This window comes from Oryctolagus cuniculus, chromosome 17, assembly GCF_964237555.1.
Source record: "Oryctolagus cuniculus chromosome 17, mOryCun1.1, whole genome shotgun sequence".
Classification (NCBI taxonomy): Eukaryota; Metazoa; Chordata; class Mammalia; order Lagomorpha; family Leporidae; genus Oryctolagus; species Oryctolagus cuniculus.
The window spans coordinates 16,180,760-16,204,000 of record NC_091448.1 but is presented as its reverse complement, the minus strand read 5'-3'; the positions used below and the strand labels follow the sequence as shown (position 1 = coordinate 16,204,000).

Sequence of the window (23,241 nt, the reverse complement as noted above, 5' to 3'; positions counted from 1 at the left end):
TGGGTCAAATACCTTCTCAAGGCTGATAGAGTAAATTTATATCTAGCTCTATCTCCCTATGTCAGGAATGGTATCTCACATCAGTATTTGATTCACTTGGATTTCTTTGTTGTGTGTGTAATTTTTATTTGTTCGTCATTTCAATGGAAACAAAAGAGAAAGATGTTCAATCTACTGGTTCATTCCCAAAATGCTCACAATAGCCAGGACTGGGCCAGGCTAAGCAAGGAACTCTCCCATGCAATTGGCAGGTACCCAAGAACTTTAACCACCACTGTAACCTCTGAGAGTACAAATCAGCAGGAAGCTGTACCAGAAGTGGAGGAGCCAGACTCAAGTCAAGCACTGTATCTGATATGGGATGCAGCCTTCCCAAGCAACATCTTAACACGGTGCCAAACACCTGCTCTTCCACTTGGATTTCTAACAGGCATCATCAATTTAATGGAAATATTGATTATTTCCCCCCAAAATCTCAAGTTCTTCCCATCTCAGTAAAGGCATCTCAAAGAACCTTGCTGATGAGAAGGAGGGAGAGAACAAGCTGTCGTTCTTGATTTTTCCCTTTCCGCCATGTTCCAAATTCAAATCTAGGTTTTCCTGAAAACTATGTCCTAAATCCGTCTACTTATCACCATCTTCACTGCTGCAACCATAACCTGAGCCCCATCATCTCTTTCCTGGGCCACTGAAACAGTGATTTAGTCTCTGTTCCTCCAGTTGTTTCATCCTGCACATACTAACCAGAGTGACCTTGGCAAAGCCAGGTCAGGGCAAGTTACTCTCCCCTTTCCAAGGCCTCCAATGACATTCCATTGCAACCAGAATAAAATCCAAACTTTATCATCATGGTGTACAAAGCCTTTCATAATTTGGTACCTATCATATGGGCCTTTTCGGGGTCTCTCAGTCATATCAAATTCATTCCCATCCTAGGCCTATTGCACATACTCTCACATGAAGTGATCATCCTCCAGTTCTTCACTCCCCTTCTCATCATTCAAGCCTCAACCCAAATAGTCCTCAGAGAGACTTTTTGGCTAATGGCCTATCTACAGCATTCCCATCCCTCATTGCTCTTAGTTATACAGGCCTATTTTATTTTTGTAGCATCTTAGCAGTAACTCAATTTATTCTTTGGTTATGTATCATTGTTTATCTTCCACTACAGTGTAACCAATCATTTCTTAATTTAGGCAAGCACTTGGCATACCAATTAATGTGCCACTTGAGACACCTGTATCACATGTAGGAGTGCCTGGGCTTGAGTCTGGCTCTGCTCTAGAATGACTGCTAACGTGCTCCCTGGGAGACAGCAGGCGATGTCTGAAGTATTTAGGTCCCTGCCATCCACATTAGAGACCTGGGTTGAGTTCCAGGCTCTTTACTTTGGCTTGGGCCAGCTCTGAATGTTGTAGGCATTTAGGGAGTGAACCAGTGGATGGGAGAACCCTAGGTGACTTACTCTGTCTCTCTCTCTCTCTCTCTCTCTCTAATAAATAAATAATTTTTAAAAGCAAAGAAAAAAGGAAGATACAATAATGATAATTGTAGATTGAAAGCTTTCTTTGTTTAAAATAACCCTGTTAACTCTGAAGATAAGAGATATCTTATGAAGAACATGAAATTATAAGGAAAATTAGAAAAAGAAAATTCTCATGATATTCATAATTTCAGAATTCTATACAATACAAATTTTAGTCTCAGTAACATCAGTCTTCTGGCTCTGAAGTATGCTTCTCTTGCCTTACAGGTGACAGAACAGTTGATCTGAATGAATTGATGGATGCTGTCAATTACATCAAGGGTAAGTTAAGAGCTATGATGGAAAGATATTATAAATAGCATCATAATACTTTGTGATTAATGTTAGAGATCAATGTTTCCCATTCATAAATATTAAAATTATTTAATATAACATGCTTAGTGAGATAAGCCAAAAAGACAAATATCACATATTTTTTCTGATTTGTGGTAGGTAATATATAGAGTACAAAAAAAATTTAATGTATTATGAGTGAAATTGACACTTCGGGATTTGATAATTATTTGTAGCCTTGTCTATATTTCTGCTAAACAGTGGTCTTTCTGCTTTTACTTGTTGAACTCTTTATTTAGTGGAGCATTAAATATGTGATTATAAAGTAAATTAAAAATATGTCACCGCAGGCCAGCACCGCAGCTCACTAGGCTAATCCTCTACCTGCGGCACCGGCACCCCGGGTTCTAGTCCCGGTCGGGGCGCTGGATTCTGTCCCGGTTGCCCCTCTTCCAGTCCAGCTCTCTGCTGTGGCCCGGGAGTGCAGTAGGAGGATGGACCAAGTCCTTGGGCCCTGCACCCGCATGGGAGACCAGGAGAAGCACCTGGATCCTGGCTTCAGATTAGCGCGGTGTGCCACAGCGCGCCACCAGAGCAGCCACTGGGTGGTGAACCAATGGAAAAAGGAAGACCTTTCTCTCTGTCTCTCTCTCACTGTCCACTCTGCCTGTCAAAAATAAATAAATAAATAAAAATATGTCACCACAAAAGTTAAAAAGAAGGAGAGAGAGAAGAAGGGAAGGAAGTATCATTATATTCTTAGAATTATATCTATTAACTACATTAAATCTGTTCTCTGTATATTAATTTTTAAAAGAATTTAAAAATATATAACTCATGTTTCATTCTTTTGGATACTGGTAAAGTTGAGTAAACAACTAATCTGCACTTATAAAACAATGCTCATAGTATTCTCTGAAATTTTCCCCAAAAGAGTTCTTCAGTGTAGTAATAGATATTAGCAGTCACAGAACTGTTCATACCCCTTTCCCCACTCACTTCACTCCTAGAAAGTTATCCTGTGGAAATAACGTCATTGTAAAGAAATCTCTACCTAAAGACTTTCATGCTCATACAGTGAGAAAATTGACACAGATTAAAAATATCTAGCCATATTTCAAGCATGGAAAGCCATGACACTATGGCAAAAAAGGTCCTACATGAAGGACCTCGGTGGCTGAGACCCCCAATGGAAAGAAGTGATCATCAAAGAAGGAGGTACTTTCCTCTGAAGGGAGGCGAGAACTTCCACTTTGCTTATGGCCTTGTCTAAATACTGAAGGAGTTTGTGGATTCAAAGGCTTCCATAGCCTAGGCAGCTCATGTCAAGAGCCTCAGGTGATCACTGATGTCATGCATAAGATTGTTAATTGTTAAATTAACAAGAGGCACTGTGCACTAACTTCCCATGCAGAACCTCTGGCCTCAAAGAGTTGTATTATAATTATGTCTTCATATAATTAAGTGCTTACAAAAGATGTATCATTCTTGGGTGATTCTAAGTTTCTAAAAAAAAATTTTTTTTAAAGTGAAATTAACCTCAAGATGCAATGACCGAATAGCCCTGTCCCAACTGTTGAGGAACAGTTTTTTGTTATTATTGGTTTTTTTTCTTGTGAATTGTTGGACTCTTTACTTAGTATAGAGTTAGTCGTCTGTGTATAAAGTTATTTGAAAATGGATCTTAGTGGAGAATGGGACTGAGGATGGGAGAGGGAGGAGGAGGGAGGAGGAGGGGTGGAAGAGAGGGTAGGAAGGAAGGTATATTCCTAAAGTTGTGCTTATGAAATGCATGAAGTTTGTATTCCTTAAATAAATGGTTTAAAATTTAAAAATATATCTAGCCATATAGGAATTGCTACATAAATCTTTTTAGATCAGTTAAATAGAATATTATGTGTTGGAATGTTAACTGTGAACATCATATAGCAACATGAAAGCATGTTTATAACAGAATTATTTTAAATTTAAAAAGCAAAATACAGAATTATATGTGTATTAGATTACCACAATGTAAAAGTACAGTTGCATTGTGAAAGACCAGAATGGAATATGAAAAGCTAAAAATGGCTTTTGTGTAGGGTGGTAAAATTATATTTTGTCCCTTTTACATTAATCATTAATGTTGCTGCATTATTTTTTCATTGAATGAGGAAAAATTCAATTCATTCTGAGTATGTTAAGATAAATAAAATTCTTGGAATGTGTAATGACCAGGAAGCATAAATACAGGCAAATGTATTTTTAAATAAATTTTATGTTAAATTTTAAAAACTGTTGTATAGAAAAAAATTAGATATTCAAGTGGGATAGGAAGAAAAGAGAAAATAAAAGTAAATCCCTATAAGTAGTTTAATTTGCTATGGATTTCACAACAGCCTACCAACTATTTCCTAACCTCCAGTGTACTGTCTTCTTTGTAGCCACCTCTGTCTCGTTGAATCAGAATTAAAGACATGGAATTTTTTTCTGATTCTGCTAATAATCCTGAGTATACATGGGTGATGATCTATATAAGCACAGATAGTATCTTTTATTCTTTGTAAATGGTTCTGTAATATTTCTGCACTCATTTCTCACCATTTCTAAGGAGAGGTGATTGACACCCAGGATTTAGACAACTTTCTAGCAAGTGAGGGAAATGAGCTCACAAAAGAAGAAATGAAAGAGTTGATTCCTCACTTGACATATAACGGTAAGTGTTCTTTTAAAGTAATTCTGTTGTCTTCCATGAAGAAAAAAAAAAAAAAAGGAAGTTCCTGTACTCAGAAGGGGGAAAAAAAGTAGAAAATTCATAAAACCGCTAATGGAGATCAAACAAGAATTAGTTATGTGAGGCTGAATGAATTAATGAAAATTGTGGATTTCTATGTCTTTTATTTAAAATATTGTTGGTTCTGGGCCGGCGCCACCGCTCACTAGGCTAATCCTCCACCTACCTTGCGGCGCCGGCACACCGGGTTCTAGTCCCGGTCAGGGCACCAGATTCTGTCCCGGTTGCCCCTCTTCCAGGCCAGCTCTCTGCTGTGGCCCGGGAGTGCAGTGGAGGATGGCCCAAGTGCTTGGGCCCTGCACCCCATGGGAGACCAGGAAAAGTACCTGGCTCCTACCATCGGATCAGTGCGGTGCGCCGGCCACAGCACGCCGGCCGCGGCGGCCATTGGAGGGTGAACCAACGGCAAAAGGAAGACCTTTCTCTCTGTCTCTCTCTCTCACTGTCCACTCTGCCTGTCAAAATAAAAAAAAATATATATTGTTGGTTCTGTATTTGAATGGTTCATCTTCTAGGGTGCAGGAAAACTTTTTCCTGATATTTTCTATGGTTTAGATTATAATTTGGTAAACAAAGGCATTTACCTCTCCATCCCCATTTAATTTCTCTAAAATTCAAAAACTTTCATGAAGGTATTTGTGGCAATGTGATCGTTTGCATGAGTTCTGTAATAGCATGCTCTCTGCATAACAATGTATAGTTGAAAACACTGGCATATCTGAAAATTATACACAGATTGCCTGACTTTGGGAGTTCCCAGCCTTACAGTGAGTAAATGCAATGGCTATCTTTTAGTAGGCCCTTATGGGATGCTGGCATCATGGCAGCAGTCTAACCTGCTGTGCCACAGTGCCTGTCCCAGATTCTGCATTTCTAGTAAGCTACCAAGTGATTCCAGTGATGCTGGTCCACAGGCCATAATTTGTGTATCAAGGACCTAAAAGATGAAGAGTTGATACTTTGATTTTGCCTGGATTTCCATTTTGTAAATCACAAATACAACCAATGTGTCTGAGGACACAATACTATCCCACAGAAGAAGGAAAAACATGACAATGATTGGAACTAAAAAAATAAAATGCACCTTGGGGAGATACACAGGAGGAGAGGGAGAGTTTGGGTTGATTGGTTGGTTTGTTTATTGTGTTTACTGAGACTTTTATTTGTTTATTGAGTCTAGTTACATGAGTTACTCACTGAGTCATGTTATACAACTACTTTTTATTTCTACTACTTTCTTTTAAATTCTGATACCAAAAAAATAAAATTATGTAAGTGCTTTGGAGGGGAGGGCAGCATTTCTTATTACAATACTTCAGTGAAGTTGCAGATAGTTTCTGAAGAGTTCTGCTCTTGAATTTATGAGATTGTGGGTTGATTTATTCAACCAATAATTATTTATTGGTTGCTCTATCAGTCAGCCATATGTTACTACAACTGCATACCTAAGACAAGATACTTATGAAGGATGAATGTTTATTTTGGTTCATGGTTTTAAAGATTCACAATACAAGATCATATTCTTGTCTGGTTTCTGATGAAGCTCCTGGCTCCTGGCTTCAGATTAGCTCAGCTCTGGCCATTGTGGCCATCTGCCTCTCCCTCGCCCTTCCTCTCCCTCCCTCTCTCTCTCTCTCACTCTCTCTCTCTTCCTCCCTAACTCTGCCTTTCAAATAAAATAAATCTTTAAGAGAGAAAGAGAGAGAGATCTGTTGTGCAGCATGAATTTTATAGTTGCTTAAAAAAAAATTACTGTATACTTGAAAATTGCTGGGGCAGGCATTGTGGTATAGCCGGTAAAGCTGCCACCTGCGATGCCAGATCCTATATGTGCACCAGTTCCAGTCCCAGCTGCTCCACTTCTGATCCAGCTCTCTGCTAAGGTGCCTGGAAAAGCATAGGAGGATGGCGCAAGAGCTAGGGTCCCTGCAGCAGTTTGGGAGACCCAGATGAAGCTCCTGCCTCCTGGCTTCCCTCTGGCACAGCCCTGGCCATTGTGGCCATCTGGGGAGTGAACCAGTGGATGGAAGACCTCTCTCTCTGTGTATCTCCTTCACTCTCTGTAACTCTACCTTTCAAATTGTGGGGGCTCTAGGCTCCCAGGACCTGCGAGACTCTTCTCTGGAAAACATAGGACACGGACAACTCTTAGAGAGACTGCCAAAACTTTATTTCTCAGCATGCCTATTATGGTGCAAAACAGCATAGCCAGCAGATTAAGAAAACAAGCAAGGTCCAAGGCCTACATGCCTACTAGTAGGGTTTTTTTCTAGGGGATTTATCAGTCGAGGCCCAGCCGCCTCGTCTTGCTGCTGCAGAGGTAAACATCCTTGACGACTCTCGGGCTCGGGGCCTCATGCCAAGTCCTTCGCTGGGCCTTCTCCTGTGTGAGCAGTCAGTCCCTTGACGTAATCTGCACAAATAAGTAAAATCTTTTTTTAAAAAATACTCTCTCTTGGGGCCGGCACTGTGGCATAGCAGGTTAACGCCTTGGCCTGAAGTGCTGACATCCCATATGGGCGCTGGTTCGAGACCCGGCTGCTCCACTTCCCATCCAGCTCTCTGCTGTGGCCTGGGAAGGCAGTAGAAGATGGCCCAAGTCCTTGGACCCCTGCACCCGTGTGGGAGACCCAAAAGAAGCTCCTGGCTCCTGGCTCCTGGCTTCAGATCAGCGCAGCTCCAGCCATTACGGCCATCTGGGGAGTGAACCATCGGGTGGAAGACCTCTCTCTCTCCCTCTCTCTCTCTCTCTCTCTGCCTCTCCTCTCTCTGTGTAACTCTGGCTTTCAAATAAATAAACAAATAAAAATAGTCTCTCTCTTTAAAAAAAAAAAAAGAAAAATTGCTAATAGATTATAGGTGTCCTCAGCACAAAAAATTAACTATGTAAGTATGTGAGGTATTGCACATGTAATTAGCTTCATTTGGTATTCCATAATATACATCATGTTGTACACCATAATTTTTGTCAATTTAAAAACAAATAATTTCTAAAATGTAATGCATACTCTATGTACAATTTTATCTGTCAAACAAACAAATGGAGAAATAAATAAGTTTTTAGATTTCTCATTAACTTCTGTATTTTTTTAAAGATTTTATTTATTTATTTGAGAGGTAGAGTTACAGAGAGAGGGAGAGACAAAGAGAAAGTTCTTCTGTCCACTGGTTCACTCCCCAAATGGCCACAGCTGGCAGAGCTGGGCTGATCCAAAGCCAGGAACCAGGAGCTTTTTCCAAATCTCACATGCAGGTACAGAAGCCCAAGGACTTGGGCCATCCTCCACTGCTTTCCCAGGCCATAGCAGAGAGCTGGAGCAGTCAGGACACGAACCGCTGCCTATATGGGATGCTGGTGCAGTGCTGTAGGCGGAGGCTTAGCCTACTACGCCACAGCACTGGCCCCTCTTGTTAACTTCTAAGGTACCAACTACTCTCTTCCTGCTTTTCTGGTCCTGTTCTGCACATCTCTGTCAATGTCCTTCAGTACTCACTGGCACCCTTTTGCTCTCTTCCTTAGGTCAGATGCCCAAAACAGCATAAAGTCTTTAAAGGAAGGGAACCTCTTTCTGTGCTAGGCTGTGTGTGAAATGCTAAGGACACAAAAAATGAATGAGTCAAACCCATGTCCTCAAAGAGCTTATAGTCAAATAGAGAATTTAGGCACATTAACAAATTAATGTTGAAATACAGTGAATGTACGCAAAGGTGCTAAGGGAACATTTGGTCACCCTGGGCTTCCTAGAGAAGACCTGGGGCTGAACAAATGTGGACAGATCCTTCTGGTGAGAGAAGCATGCTCTATCCTCAGTGGTGACAAGCACACCACTGCCAGTGTGTTGGCTCAAAAATACTTTTCAAAACAGAAAACACAGCAAGATTCCTCCCACATCACCACCAGTTCCGGCTCTGAATATTTCCCAACATATTTCTCTTTGTCTCTTCCCTTTTTTTAATGTTGTCAATGTGAATTTGGCAAAGATGCTGCTCAAGTGGAGACCTGGTTCTGTTTGTGATGTCCTTTTCCTGTCTGTGACCTAAGGAACGTGGACATCCCCTGAAGCACAGAGAAGGAGTGCTGTTGTACATATACACAGATATATGTGTGTCTATACTTTACATACACACACACATACAAAAATTTTATTTATTTATTTAAAAGGCAGAGTGACAAAAAGAGGAAGACACAAAGAGAGATCCTCCATCCATTGGTTCACTTCCCAGATGGCCACAACAGCTGAGGCTGGTTTAGGCCAAAGCCAGGAGCCCAGAATCCCATCAGAGTCTCCTACATGGACAGCAGGGGCCATCTCCTGCTGTTTTCCTAGTGCATTAGCAGGGAGCTGGATGAGAAGTGTAGCAGCCAGGACTCCAGCCAGTGCTCATATGGGACACCGGCATCACAGATCGTGGCTTAGGCTGCTATACTATGACCTCAGCCACAAGGAAGCACATTTAAAAAGTAGAGATTTTTGTCTACCTGAGAAAATCCATTCTTTTTTTGTATTATATTCATCTGAGAGAAAAATGAATGCAAATTCCAAAGCAAACCAGTGTTTCCTATTCTTCTAAAACTCATGGAAGCAATTCAGCATAGTAGGTTATTTCAATATAACATTTTGACATTTAATTATATTTCAATATTTATCGATAAATAATATGTGTTGATAAAATATTTTAATATTTATTAATAAAGTAATTTTCATCCATTTTTATGTTTATGATTTGACTCCCATTCCAGGAAATGGAAAGGTTACTGTGCAGTCAATAAAGGAGGGCCTGAAGAAGATTAAATGTGAGTGAAAACTTGTTATAAATTTGGTAATCTGACATTGCGTATTTATTTTGTTTTTCTCTTGATTACAAAAGTAATATGTGGGTATTATAGAAAACTGCTATGTTTAGAAAATAAAACAATAATAAAGAAAAGTTTTAATAATTCTTAATTATATCCCCTAATGATAATCTGTAACTTTATCACCATAATTTTTTTCTATGCATACACAATTTTTCCTTTGACTTTTAAATTTTTCACTTAGTTACTTTCACTTATTTAAAAGTCAGAAGGTCAAAAAGGGAGAGAGAAAGAGACAGAAATAGATATATACAAAGAGAGAGCTCTTCATCTGCTTGTTCACTTCCCAAATACCCAGAGCAGCCAGACTGGGCAAGGCCATCACTAAGAACCCAAAACTTAATCTGGGTCTCCCATGTGGATAGCAGGGACCTAGGTATTTGAGCCATCACCTGCTGCCTCCTAGGGTGTGCATTAGCAGGAAGCTAAAATCAAAAGGGGGGCCAGTGCCGCGGCTCACTAGGCCTGCGGCGCCGGCACACCAGGTTCTAGTCCCGGTCGGGGCGCCGGATTCTGTCCTGGTTGCTCCTCTTCCAGTCCAGCTCTCTGCTGTGGCCCGGGAAGGCAGTGGAAGATGGCCCAAGTGCTTGGGCCCTGCACCCGCATGGGAGACCAGGAGGAAGCACCTGGCTCCTGCCTTCGGATCAGTACGGCGCGCCAGCCGCAGCAGACATTTGGGGGGTGAACCAACAGAAGGAAGACCTTTCTCTCTGTCTCTCTCTCTCTCACTGTCTAACTCTGCCTGTCAAAAAAAAGGGGGGGGGGGAGCTGATACTCAAAACTAGGCAGTCCATTATGGTAAGACACCAAAGCAATATCTTTTCCACTATGCAAATGCCCATTTCATGTATTTGATATTCAACTCTGGCTTCCAAAATTTACACTTACATTTTCATACTAATGTTAAATTCCTCACTACATATAAATATCTCTAATGACCTACCTCTGAAATTTAATAGATGACCTCAGTACTTTTTGTTTACAGCCCCCTTAACACATTTAATTATTTCTGAATAAGTTCCCCATTGCCAAAATGCTATGTTCTATGATTACATAGAAAAGAATGAATGGAAGGTTTGAACATTAGGCTGTGAAAAATTTTTTTTATTTGACAGAGTTATAGACAGGGAGAGAGACAGAGAGAAAGGTCTTCCTTCTGTTGGTTCACTCCCCAAATGGCTGCTACAGCAGGCCTGCGCCGATCCAAAGCCAGGAGCCAGGTGCTTCTTCCTGGTTTCCCATGTGGGTGCAAGGGCCCAAGCACTTGGGCCATCCTCCACTGCCCTCCCGGGCCACAGCAGAGAGCTTGACTGGAAGAGGATCAACTGGGACTAGAACCCGGCACCCATATGGGATGCCGGCGCCGCAGGCGGAGGATTAACCAAGTGAGCCACGGCACCAGCCCCTATGCTGTGAAATTGATTGGTAGAGACAAAGGTGAAATTTTTCCTCTTCCCTCTTCCCACCCCCACAACCTCAGTCTTGTACTTCAGTCTTAAGCAATACTAATTTACTATCTGCACCTGCATTTCCCAAGAAGTGTGATTTTTAAAAGTGGTATATGTATATAAGCCCAGTTGCATTTCTAAAAGGATTTAAGAATAATTTGAGATCTTAAGCAAGTATCCACAAAGTGAACTTTAATAAGAGGAGATAAATTTGAATTCTAGGAACCCACACTTAATGTTTCCAAGTGAGTCTTGCTGTATTTTATTATTTGTAAAAAAAGAAAAAAGAAAAAAATAATAATACTTGTTTGAATAAGAACAGTCTATCCCAACTATTGCTGCTAATGTTGCTGGTGGCAGAAAACTTTCAGGAGTGTTCGCTTGGCAGCTTTAAGCCCAGCGTTTGAATCATGCTGCTGAATTTAGAAGTAGTGCTACATGATCAGGTATAATCTGTATTCATCAATACGTATAAGGCACTGCTTAAAAACGTTCAGCAATAAACAAGAAATAAGCAAAGTTCCTTCTCTTGCTGAGGCTTCATTTTTCAGTGCATAGTAGGTGCTTAATAAATACTGACCGATAGAGATTCCAGTCTACTGTAGTCAGATAATTAAAGAGTTGCTAATTCAAACAGTTGTATTAGGGTCATTTTAAAAAAGATTTATTCATTTATTCATTTAAAAGGCAGAGTTAGAGAAAGGCAGAGGCAGAGGCAGAAAGAGAAAGAGAGATCTTCCATCTGCTGATTCACTTCCCAAATGGCTACAATGGCCGGAATTGGGCCAATCCAAAGCCAGGAGCCAGGAATTTCTTCTGGGTCTCTCACATGGGTGCAGGGCCCCACACACTTGGGCCATCTTCTGCTGCCTCCCCAGGCCATAACAGAGAGCTGAACTGGAAGAGGAGCAGCTGGGTCTCAAACTGACGCCCATATGGGATGCTAGCACAGCTGGTGGTGGCTTTACCCTCTATGCAGTGGGTTAAGTTGCTGCCTGCAACGCCATCATCCTATGTGGGCACCAGTTTGAGTCTCAGCGGCTCCACTTTGATACAGCTCTGTGCTAATGCACCTGGGAAAGCAGCGGAAGATGGCTCAAATGCATGGGCCCCTGTACCCACGTGGGAGACTTGGAAGAATCTCTGGGCTCCTGGCTTTGGCCTGGCCTAGCCCCAGCCATTGCGGCCATTTGGGGAGTGAACCAGCAGATGAAAGATCTCTCTCTCCCTCTCTCCCTCTCTCCCTCTCTCCCTCTCTCCCTCTCTCCCTCTCTCCCTCTCTCCCTCTCTCCCTCTCTTCCTCTCTCCCTCTCTCCCTATGTAACTCTGCCTTTCAAATAATAAAATGAATCTTAAAAAAAAAAAAAAAAAACACTATTAAGGGCCCCAGTACCTACCTAGCTTAGCTCTGATTGGCTAAAGGCACTCCTAACTACTGTGCTACAAGATTCACAAAGCTAGGTGAGACATGTCAGATCAGGAATACATTGGTTTCTGCTTAAAGAAGATAAATTTTAATTTTTTAAAAATATTTTCCCCACTAATACTAAAGACTACAAGCTTAACAGAATTTGACTTTTTGTCCCTGTTTAAGGCCTAAGCAATTAATGAAATGGTCCTTAATCACCATTTAGTTAAGGCATCTGGGCAAAATGTTTTACTTGAATAACTTTCAGCTCACTAATGACAATAAATTGATACAAGACTTAGATTAAGAAAAACAAACTTTCCCCTTCCCAAATCCCAACAGCATCAAAATTTTCTGACTCTGGTATTCACGCCCTCACATATCCCAAGGCACCTTACTAAGCATAGGAAACATGCTGTGAGGGTAGAAAGAGCCTGTGGGTCATTCTCTCCCTGGGAATGAGCCTAAGCAATGAATGAGGTCACAGTTGTATGACGGAACAAACCCTTTATTGGATTCTGGATCTGATTGAAGCCCGGAAGTAGAAGCACAGCTGAAAAGTAGGTGAATATCAGGATTTTGTAGGATTCTTATGCGGAGTCCTTTTTAAAAAATTATCATCTTTTATGAGAGACTGAGGGTTTTTTTTTTTAAATAATGATTATTTCAAACCACGAGGATGATTCCACAGCACCTTTCAAGTGCCTAAACTGTTGAGCCTCTCTGGAGTTCCCAGCTCTTTGGTAGGTGTTCAGATTTTGAGCATGTATATCTGAGTTGTTTACAAACAACTGCTTTCCAGGTTGCAAGGTGAACATCTGAGAAAATGGAATGAATTCTAACCAAATGTGCAGGGAATTTTTTTCTTCATGGCTTAACAGTATTTACTGTCCATTATTCCTAAGTTAGCCATCCAGTTTTCTTGTCAGTGAACCACCTATTAACCTCTACATTTGAAAGGAAATTGGAAAGAGAAAACCAACAAACAAAGCAGGGAGACCTTCCCACCAAGCTTCTGGTCCAGAGACCTGTTAGTTCTCAAGCCCACAGAAGACGGAAGGGAGCACTAGGGCGAGCTCTAGCAGTTGGGGTCCACTCCCCGGTTTGGAGTAGCAAGACAGCGTGCATCCCACCTGACCCTGCTTCTAGGAGACCAGCAGGTTCACTACAACTGACACAGCGAGTGTCTGCATGGGTGTCCCAGAAAGAAACTGGGAGAACTGACTTACCACCAGGCAGATATCTCAGATATAAACAACAAGGCAACTATTTTAGAATTTCTGTAACATTTTATTCTCTGTCTATTATGACATGCAAATATTGTTCCGTCTATATCTAGGATGCCTTATCTCTATCACATGGCCCTATTTTTATTATTTAAGGCCTACAATTTGACATACATATCCATTGTAAAATAATCACTACAGTCAAGTTAATTAATATATTCTTCACCTCATAGTTAGCATTTGTGGAAAAGGTTCAGTGAGAACACTTAGGCTGTACTCCCTTAGCAAATTTCATATACAGTTAGGTTACCTGCAGTCCCCATGCTGTATGTTAGACCTTCAGAATTCACTAGTCTTCCATAACTGAAATTTTGTAGCCTTTGACCAGAATCTCCCCAAATTGCCCTCCTCCCAGCCCATGGTAACTATCATACCACTCTCTGCTTCTGAGTTTGACTATTTGTTTAAGATTTATTTATTTATTTGTAAGGCAGAATAATAGAGAGAGAGAGAGAATCTTCCAACTGCCAGTTCACTTCCTAAATGTTCCAACAGTTAGGGATGGGCCAGGTTTATCAGGAGCCCAAAACTCCATCTGTTACCGGAGAAATGGCAGGGTTCTTGTCTTCGCGCAAGAAAGAATTCAGGCGTGAGACAGAGTAGTGGAAAGTAAAAGTAGCAAAGTTTATGAGGGCAGGGACATCCATAAGGACGGATGGGCACCTCTCCAGACAGGACCTGAGAGAGAGTGCTCAGTTGCATGGACTGGGGGAAGAGTGCAGTTACATGGTTGAGTGGAGAGATTACACCTGGCCAGGCAGGCGGGCGACAGCAGAGAGGCCGAGGGCTGAGCGTGCAGTCCGGTTGAGGTGGTGGTGGTGGGGTGGGGGGGTTAAGGAGATGGGTCTCTGTCTTCACACATCTCCTCCTGAAACAAAGGATTTTATGCCTGTAAATATTAAGAAGCTCCTATCCGAGTTTTCCCTTGAAGGCATCAGACAGGAGGAAACCTAGCTGGCGCCATCCTGGGTTCAGAGGAAGGGTGAGCAGGACCCCCTAGAGAATGGGGATCCGAGCAGGGTGTTTGAAATGCAGATACTGGGCTGCATCTGGGAGATTGTGGAAGATTTGTCAGGCAGAAGGGGCGGGGCTCCCACCTGGCAGGTCATCAGGTAGAAGGGGGCAGGAAAGGATGCGAATGCTGGGCTGCCCCTGAAACGTTTTCGGGATGACTTTGAGATGTAGATACATATGCTGGACATAGATGTCTTCTCTTTAGGCCTGTCACACACACATAAGCTCATATCTAACTTCCTACCTAACACATCCAGGCCTCCCGTAGGGGTAGCTGGGACCCAAGGCCCTGGGTCCTTACCTGCTGCCTTCCTAGGCACATTAGAAGGGCACTGAGTAGGAAAGGGAGGAGCCAGGACTCAAATCAGTACCCTGACAAGAGATTCAGTCATCTCAAACAGCAGCCTAACCCTCTGCACAACACCACCTTCCCCTGAGTTTGACTCTAAGATTCCGCATCCAAGTGAGAACATCCAGTGTCTGTGTTTGTGTGACTGGCTCATTCCACTTAGCACTATTTGAAAGGGAGCAATGGCAAGAAATTTTGCTTAGAGATATGTGAACAATAAAGGTACCCTTCCACATGGCCTCCACCTTTGCATATAACTAACTTGAATTGCATGTATTACCATTCCTTGAGGTCCCAGGCTTTTCAAACTTCAGGTCTTGAGCTGGGAAAGTTGAGAAAGAACATAAGGGCTGTAGAGTGGAGGCTTCCGGGAAGGGTGAAGAGGAGGAAAACATTTTTTTAAAAGTAAAGGAATCAATTTGTGAGTTGATCTTTAATGATATCTTCTGAATTCCAGACAGAGTCACTGACCACATGGAAATTTCGGAACTTAAATCAAAATTCAAGCTGAATCCTCTAACAAAAGTACCTCTCTCCCCCAGCAAGAGGTAGGTAATAAATTTATTAATGCATTATGATGAAGAGTTATTAAGGTTATGAACATATTTAATACCTACGAAGGCTATGAAGAGACAAGTTAGAATGTTCTTCAAATGTCTGTTCTGAAGATATTCTGAATTGAGATAGATTTGTTATTAAAACAAGGATAAATTTTGAAAATATATTTTCTTTTTTTAACTTTAAATTAATTTATTGAGAGAGAGAGAGAGAGAGAGAATGAATGAATCTCCTGCTAGTTCACTCTTCCTGTATCTGCAATAGCCACAACCAGACCAAAACTAAAGCCAGAAGCTGGGAACTCAAGCCAGGTCTTGCATAAGGAGGGCAGAAACGCAATCACTTGAGCCATCCCTGCTGCCTCCCGGGGTCTGCATTACCAGGAAGCTGGAGTCAGCAGCCAAAGCCAAGAATCAAACCCAGGACTCTGATATGGGACTCTGGTGTCAACTGGCATTATAAGCACAAGGCCAAATACTTGCCCCAAGATCAGCCTTTTGACTGGAGAAACAGTTCTTCCTGTTCTCCCAAACGAGAGGCTGTTTTTGTGTTAGGGTGCGGAATATCCTTTAATACTCAAGGAGTTACCAGTTGTATAGATTTTGAGTGCCAATTTAAAGGAGAATAAGATCATAAGGAAGATCTAAGCCCCTAAGCAAGTCGAAATACAAAGAATAGTTAAATACGTTAAATATGACCAATCAAGTGAAATCTGGTAAGTCAACCATGACCAACCATGGGCTAAAATTGGGGAGGGAAATTTGCCTGTGTCATTAGCAATGGTTTTTTCTCAGCAAAAACCACTTCCAATAAACCTACTAAGGATGGAAAGTGAGGGCCCACAAGTGTCTCCTCCCCCACAATTGTCCATTTCCCTTTCCAGTTTGAAGGTACTTTTCCTAGTGAACTTGGGTATGCCACAGCTAAAGAAATATATTACAGACTTTTTAATTTTTTTTTTAAGATTTATTTATTGATTTGAAAGTCAGAGTTACACAAAGAGAGAAGGAGAGGAAGAGAAAGAGAGGTCTTCCATCCACTGGGTCACTCCCCTATTGGCCACAAAGGCCGGAGATGCACTGATCTGAAGCCAGGAGCCAGGAGCTTCTTCCAGGTCTTCCACGAGGGTACGGGGCCAAGGATCTAGGCCATCTTCTACTGCTTTCCCAGGCCATAGCAGAGAACTAGATTGGAAGTGAAGCTGTTGGGACTCGAACCGGTGCCCATATGGGATGCCAGCACTGCATGCAGCGACTTTACCTGCTATACCACAGCACCGGCCCCTACAGACTTTTCCTAAGAAAGAAATGGACAAGATGATCTTATAACAATCAAACCCTTGATGTCACATTTCCCTACCCTGTAGACTGTAGAATCTTTTTGCTGTCAAGGGCCATTTGGATATTTATAGAATCATTTGTGGGCCATGTGAAATGATCAGTTTAAAAACTAGCCTGCTATTGATTTATTGAATTTTGAGTCCTACCTGTGGTCACCAGGGCAGAGTCAAATCAAGTAACTTCTCCAGCCTTCTATGGCCCACAGGCCAGATGTCCCCCACCCCTGTCGAGCTGTCTTTTGAAGCAGAGTTCCTTATCACTGAAAGTAGTCATGCAAAGACCACATAATACCATATCTTTAGGAAAATCTTACATTTGATGAGAGGTTGACTGAGTTCATTACAAATCTAAGATTCTTCAATTCTTTGAAACATTATAAAATTAGTTTCTCCAATGTTCAATCCAAGTAAAGGTTTGAAATTGTGCGATATCTTTTTTTGATGTAATCAATAAAAACTTGACACCACTTGGCCTTGTACTTTCCTCTTGCTTCTTGAGAACAACATATTTCCCCACCTAATGCATCTTTTACATCAAGCAAAAGATATTTGTGTATATTTAGAACTATAACAAATATAAGATAACTTATCAGAGTAAAGGCAAACTTGAGTTTTCAGAAGTTCAAGTAGGTGACAAAGAAGAGACAAGAGAAGCCTTTGACACGGCAGTTCAGATGCTACTTGGGGTACCTACATCCCATATTGGAATACATGGGTTTGAGTCCCAACTCCACTTCTGATTCCAGCTTCCTGATAATGTACATCATGGGAAGCAGCAGGTGATGGCTCAGCAGGTGATGGCAAAGTATTTGAGTCCCTGCCACCTACATGGGTGACTTGGATGGGATTCCTGGCTCCAGCCTGGTCCAGCCACAGCTGTTGGGGTCACTTGGGGAGTGAACCAATGGATGGAAGATTCTCTCTCCCTCTCTCTCCCTCTCTCTCTCTCTCTCTCTCTCCCTTTCTCCTTCTCCCTCTCTCTTCACTCTGTTTTTCAAATATATAAAAGTAATAAACTTTTAAATATGTGAAATAATATGTTTCTAACACCAGAAATCAGACAAATTTAGCCTTTAGCTTTGGATTCAGACAAACCTGGGTTTGAATCCCAGGTCTTCCATTTATTACTTGAGTGACTTGGGACAAATTATTTAGTCCCTTTGAGCCCTGGTTTCCTGTTTTGCAAAATGGGGGAAATCAGAATTTATTAAGGGAGCTAAGGATAATGGCAAGTATAGGCAGAGGTGGTCCTCAGTGGCCAACATGTTCTACTTGTCTATACTCTAGCCATTGGTAGTGACAGGAACAGATATGTAATGTGCCTCTGGGTATGTTGTGATGTTTACAGTCATCCCAGTCAACAAAAACTGATGAACAGGACTGATATTTGCTGGTTTCATGTGTTTGTGGTGTGTGTGATCTAAGTCTTTTCCTGTCTCTTCTCAGGTATAAAGATTTTCCAGAATCTCTTCAATGCCAATCACAACACAAAGAGAAGAAGTTGAGCCCTTCACAAGTGGAAGGTAATGAGAATCATCTCAAAGTTAAAGCACAAACAATGCCCCTTGATAGATCTGATCCTCTCTTCTCTAAAAGAGATCTGGAATTTCAAGGGTTATCTACACTACCCTTGTCATTTAAGAGAGTGGAAAAAGAGGGAGGAAAAAATGTTGTGAAATGAGAGGGGATTGCTTTCAAATGGGCGTCTCTCTAGAACTTACAGTACTGACTAAATATTTTATTCTAAAAAGAACTTGTGGGTATGGAAAAGAATAAAAGCAAGGTCAACTATGAGTCAAGTAATGAAACAGTACAAACACAACTAATATTCCAGGATTTCTCAGAGAAAAAAATTCTAATAACAAAATGAGCTAACTTAAAATAAATATTTAAAGGCAACAGTGTCCTATAAGTGAGCAACACAATACATCGGACATCATCCTGACAAGAAGAGAGAAGATAGTTAAACCATGAATTTATTGAGTGAGTCATGTAAATGAAATGTGACGCAAGCTATGATAGAAGAAGCATAGAGTGTTGTGGGAGCATAAAGGAAAGTGTCCTATCTGGGCTTTGGAGCAGAGGAGAGTCCCAGAGAAAGCTGAATGGTGAGCAGGGGTGTGTCAGGCAAAGAGCACAGTGTTCCAGGCAGAAGGCACAGAGTCTTAAGTCTGGAAGAAGGGAAGGCCTTATGCACTGGAAAGGCTGAGTGAAGTCAAGCACAGCTGTGTTTGAATTCTGCAGAAGCTAAAGCTTCACCTCTCCAAATTAGGAACCAATTGAAAAATTAACATAGGAGAACAATCAGATTATCCTTTATTGCTAGGAAAGATGGTTGCGAAAATGTAAAGAATGGTCAAGATCAGCTTTGCTTTCCTAATTGTAAAACTGAGAGGAATCCTTAAGAATAACAGTTGATGGTTTTAAGAAAATTTTAAGCTTTCTAAAATGCCTTAATATAAGGTGATATTTATTTTAAGGTATTTCTTTTAATCAGATGTGGTAAGACAGGCAGACACAGAAGTGTCTGTCATGAAGGAAGATTGTTATACTGTCAGACCCCTAAGAATCAGGAAGCACAGCACACTATTCACAGAGCCACATGAAGACATACCAGGGTCAGACATGGGGTCAAGGGTCAGGGGTTGGGCACAGAATGTGGAAAACAGCCTTTAGTATGGTTTTCACAGAAAGAAATGGACAGACAGGTTTAGTATCAGCTAGTCTGTATGATTTCAGTGAGCCCTGGGCTCCAGGGGATAGTCCTAGTTGTCTAAAACCTGGCCCTGGATTATTAGAAGAGGCCAATAGTGGCCCAGGGTGTAAGAGTCCAAGACAGCAAGTATTTGGGGGCTATAAGCTCTAGATTGTTGGGTTTGCATAAGACTCACAGCTAGTCTTTTGTTGTTGTTTTGTTTTTTCTATCTCTAGGAACTGACTAGTCCTCGGGGAGATGGTCCCTCTAAGGTCAACATAGCCCCAGATGTCAGAGCCTCAAATGCAGAAACTAGATATTGTGGTTACTCTAGTGCTTAATCCTCACAACTTTCCTATGAAATTTCATTTTTTCATTAGTAACTGTTTAATGAATGCCTCAAAATCCCCCAACATCTCCCATCCTCACTCTCAGTTGATGGCTGTGCTTCCTACTTCCTTGAAAACAACTGAAGCAATCAATTCCCATGGACTCCCACCTCCTAACTCATTCTCTCCCTGCCAGTATCTGTGCCTACATAATCTGCCTTCTACCAGTTTCTTGAACAATTTAAACAAAAGAGAAATAAGAAAACAGGTATGCCACAGTGGATTAAGCCACTGCCTGCAATACTGGCAACCCATATTGGAGTGCCAACTCCAGTCCATCTATTCCACTTCCCGTCCAGCTCCCTGCTAATGCACCTGGGAAAGCTGTGGAAGATGGCCCAAGTGCTTGAGCCCCGCCACCTGTGTGGGAGACCTGCATGGAGTTCTTGGCTCCTGGCTTCAGCCTGGCCCAGCCATGGCTGTTGTGGCCATTTGGGGAATGAACTAGAAAATGGAAGATTCTCTCTCTCTTTCTCTGTCACTCTGCCTTTCAAATAAATAATCTTTAAAAAAGAATAATATAGGTTTGAATCATAACCTAAAGTATAAATCATCCCAAGTCCATACTGCTAGAAATAAATGGTGGAATTTTAATATGAAGAAAAGACAAATGACCAAAATAGTGGTAGATAAAGGGAGAAATCAGATCATAATATATATTTTTTGAGGAAGAAATAAGAGCACCTTTGTATGAAAATAGCACCAATATAACATTGAAAAACTATTAGTGTTAGAAATAAGATACCCTTTCTTGGTAACTTCTTTGAATGTGAGAGAAAAGATGGGCTCCAATGCATAATGGAGGGATTATCTCTAGTGTGAAGTTCATTTGTGCAACAGGAGGAAGGCAGAAGACGTGGGCACAGATGCTGGTAGGGAGGTAGATATAAAGGTGGGAGTCTGTAAGAATTCTATGAGTATTTGTCTTTCTTTCCAATCCCCCTACCCAGCATGACTTCTTTATATTTTTATAGCACATACCACATTTATTTGAGGGTAGATATCTTTGTTTATTTAGTGAACTAATGTATCCTAAGCACTTAGAACAGCCTCTGGCACATAAAAAAGCATGAAATAAATATTTGCTGGTTAAGTTGCATGAATGAAGGATGAATGAATGCCTACTAACATGATAGAAATACTGGGGAGGACGGTGCCGTGGCTCACTTGGCTAATCCTCCACCTGTGGCGCCGGCACCCTGGGTTCTAGTCCCGGTTGGGGCGCCGGATTCTGTCCCAGTTGCTCCTCTTCCAGTCCAGCTCTCTGCTGTGGCCCGGGAGTGCAGTGGAGGATGGCCCAGGTCCTTGGGCCCTGCACCCGCATGGGAGACCAGGAGAAGTACCTGGCCTCTGACTTCGGATGGGCGCAGCGCAATGGCCACAGCACGCCAGCTGTAGCGGCCATTGGGGAGTGAACCAATGGAAAAGGAAGACCTTTTTCTCTGTTCTCCCTCTCTGTCTAACTCTGCCTGTCAAAAATAATAATAAAATAAAAATAAAAAAGTAATAAAAAAATTTTTAAAAATAAAAAGAAATACTGGGGAAAATATTAGGAGCTTTTGGAAAGTTCATGGAAAATTTGTATTATAAAAACTTTATACATGGATTTCAAATATTTTGAACCAAAATAAACTTAGCTTTTGATTCCACTTTTCCACAAACTTTTTAAAGCATACTCATAGAAACAAATTAGAGGTGATTTGGTTGTGGTCTTAGATATGCCTATCTTTTATTAAGAGGAAAACGTTACCTTTTCACACATAGGTAATATGATAGGATAACTACCATTATCTCCACAGGATTAGCCACTTTTGTACATAGAAATGCTAACACTTGAATGTGGTAAGAAATAAGTTTTATTCTTGTATCTTTTGGGATATACTTTATCTGTGCTTATTTCTTAATTCACTAATTTTAGAATATCTTGAGTATTTCTCTGAAAAAGCATTGGGTCTATACAAAACATTCACACACATACATATAATTTGTGTCAAATTTATGTTGCTACTCTAACAAATGATCACAGATTTAACATCTTAGAACAACACAAACTTACTAGTCCACAGTTCTACAGGTCAGAAGTCCAGTTAGGCTCAGCTGGTTTCTTTTCTCAGGTCTTATGGGGCCAAAATTAAGGTGTTGACCAATATAGGCTCTTATTTGGGAACTCTGAAAAAAGAATCTGCTTCCCATGCCATTTATATTTTTGGTAGAATTCTGTTCCTTGCAGTTGTAGGTCTGAGGTCCCAGTTCTCTTGCTGTCCATCAGCTGGGAGCCTCTCTCAGCCCCTTAGAGTTGCTGCTTTCCACGTCACCATGTTGCCCCTTCATCTTCAATCCAGCAGTGGTAGGTCAAGTCCTTCTCATGCTCTGAATCTCCCTGACTTCGTCTGCTGTACCTCTCTTGCATCTCGGTTTGTAAGAGATCATGTAATCAGACTGTTCCACTCATAATTCAGTATAATCTATCATAATTGTGTCTAATGTTCCTTTTGTAGCATATTCACAGGTTCCAAGGATGTAAGGTATGGGCTTCTTTGGAAGACCACCCGCCTACCACATTTGGTTTTCTACTAATCAGTTCAAATACCAGGGAAGGACACTATCCTTTATAAGAAATGTCTGTTAACTCTTCATTTTTCTCTCAACATTTTTCTGGAACATGATCTCTAGCCAACTGTATTGTCTATGCTAGTCCCATTGACAATATATATATTTCTTCTTGAATAATTGTACTTACTAACATAATCCTTCTATACCCAGCCTTCCAACATGCCTACAACTTCTTCAACAAGGATAAAACTGGCTGTATTGATTTACATGGAATGATGTGTACTTTAGCTAAGTTGGGAATGAATCTAACCAAGCATGAAGTCTACAATGAATTAAAATGTGCTGATATTGATGGTGAGTATTTTGACTTCTTGTTATTTTTCTCATGAGATTTTTGTGAATACATATTTTGTGTCACTGACCATGTGTATGTGTGTGTGTATAAAATTTTATTTGAAAGACAGAGACAGACCAACAGAGACCTTCCTTCTGCTGTTTCACTCCCCAAATGTTTCCATCCCCCTGTAACTACATAAACATGAGAAATACATTCATTTATTTGCTGAAAGAGTATGTAGTAGTCCCCATTACCATGGTTTCAATTACCTATGATCTGAAAATGTTAGTATTTGTCTTTACTCTTTGAAGAGAGACCATATTCACATACCTTTTCTCACAATACATTATTATAATTGTTATATTTTATCAGCTAATCTCTTAATGTACCTAATTTATGAATTAAAATTTATCATAGG

The 23,241-nt window shown here is 41.1% G+C and overlaps 1 protein-coding gene across 33 annotated transcripts in view; it reads left to right on the top strand.

The window, feature by feature from the left end:
• EFCAB3 (EF-hand calcium binding domain 3) overlaps positions 1 to 23,241 on the top strand; it is a 649,184-nt gene that overhangs the window by 599,661 nt on the left and 26,282 nt on the right. For 30 of the 33 annotated variants that reach the window (XM_070060541.1, XM_070060535.1, XM_070060528.1 and 27 more), the window contains 6 exons: positions 1,754 to 1,807; positions 4,410 to 4,514; positions 9,334 to 9,387; positions 15,410 to 15,500; positions 18,296 to 18,372; positions 22,697 to 22,840. In XM_070060541.1, coding sequence (XP_069916642.1) covers positions 1,754 to 1,807; positions 4,410 to 4,514; positions 9,334 to 9,387; positions 15,410 to 15,500; positions 18,296 to 18,372; positions 22,697 to 22,840 — 525 coding nt within the window. The other 3 variants (XM_051825083.2, XM_051825084.2, XM_051825082.2) reach the window with 3 other exon arrangements.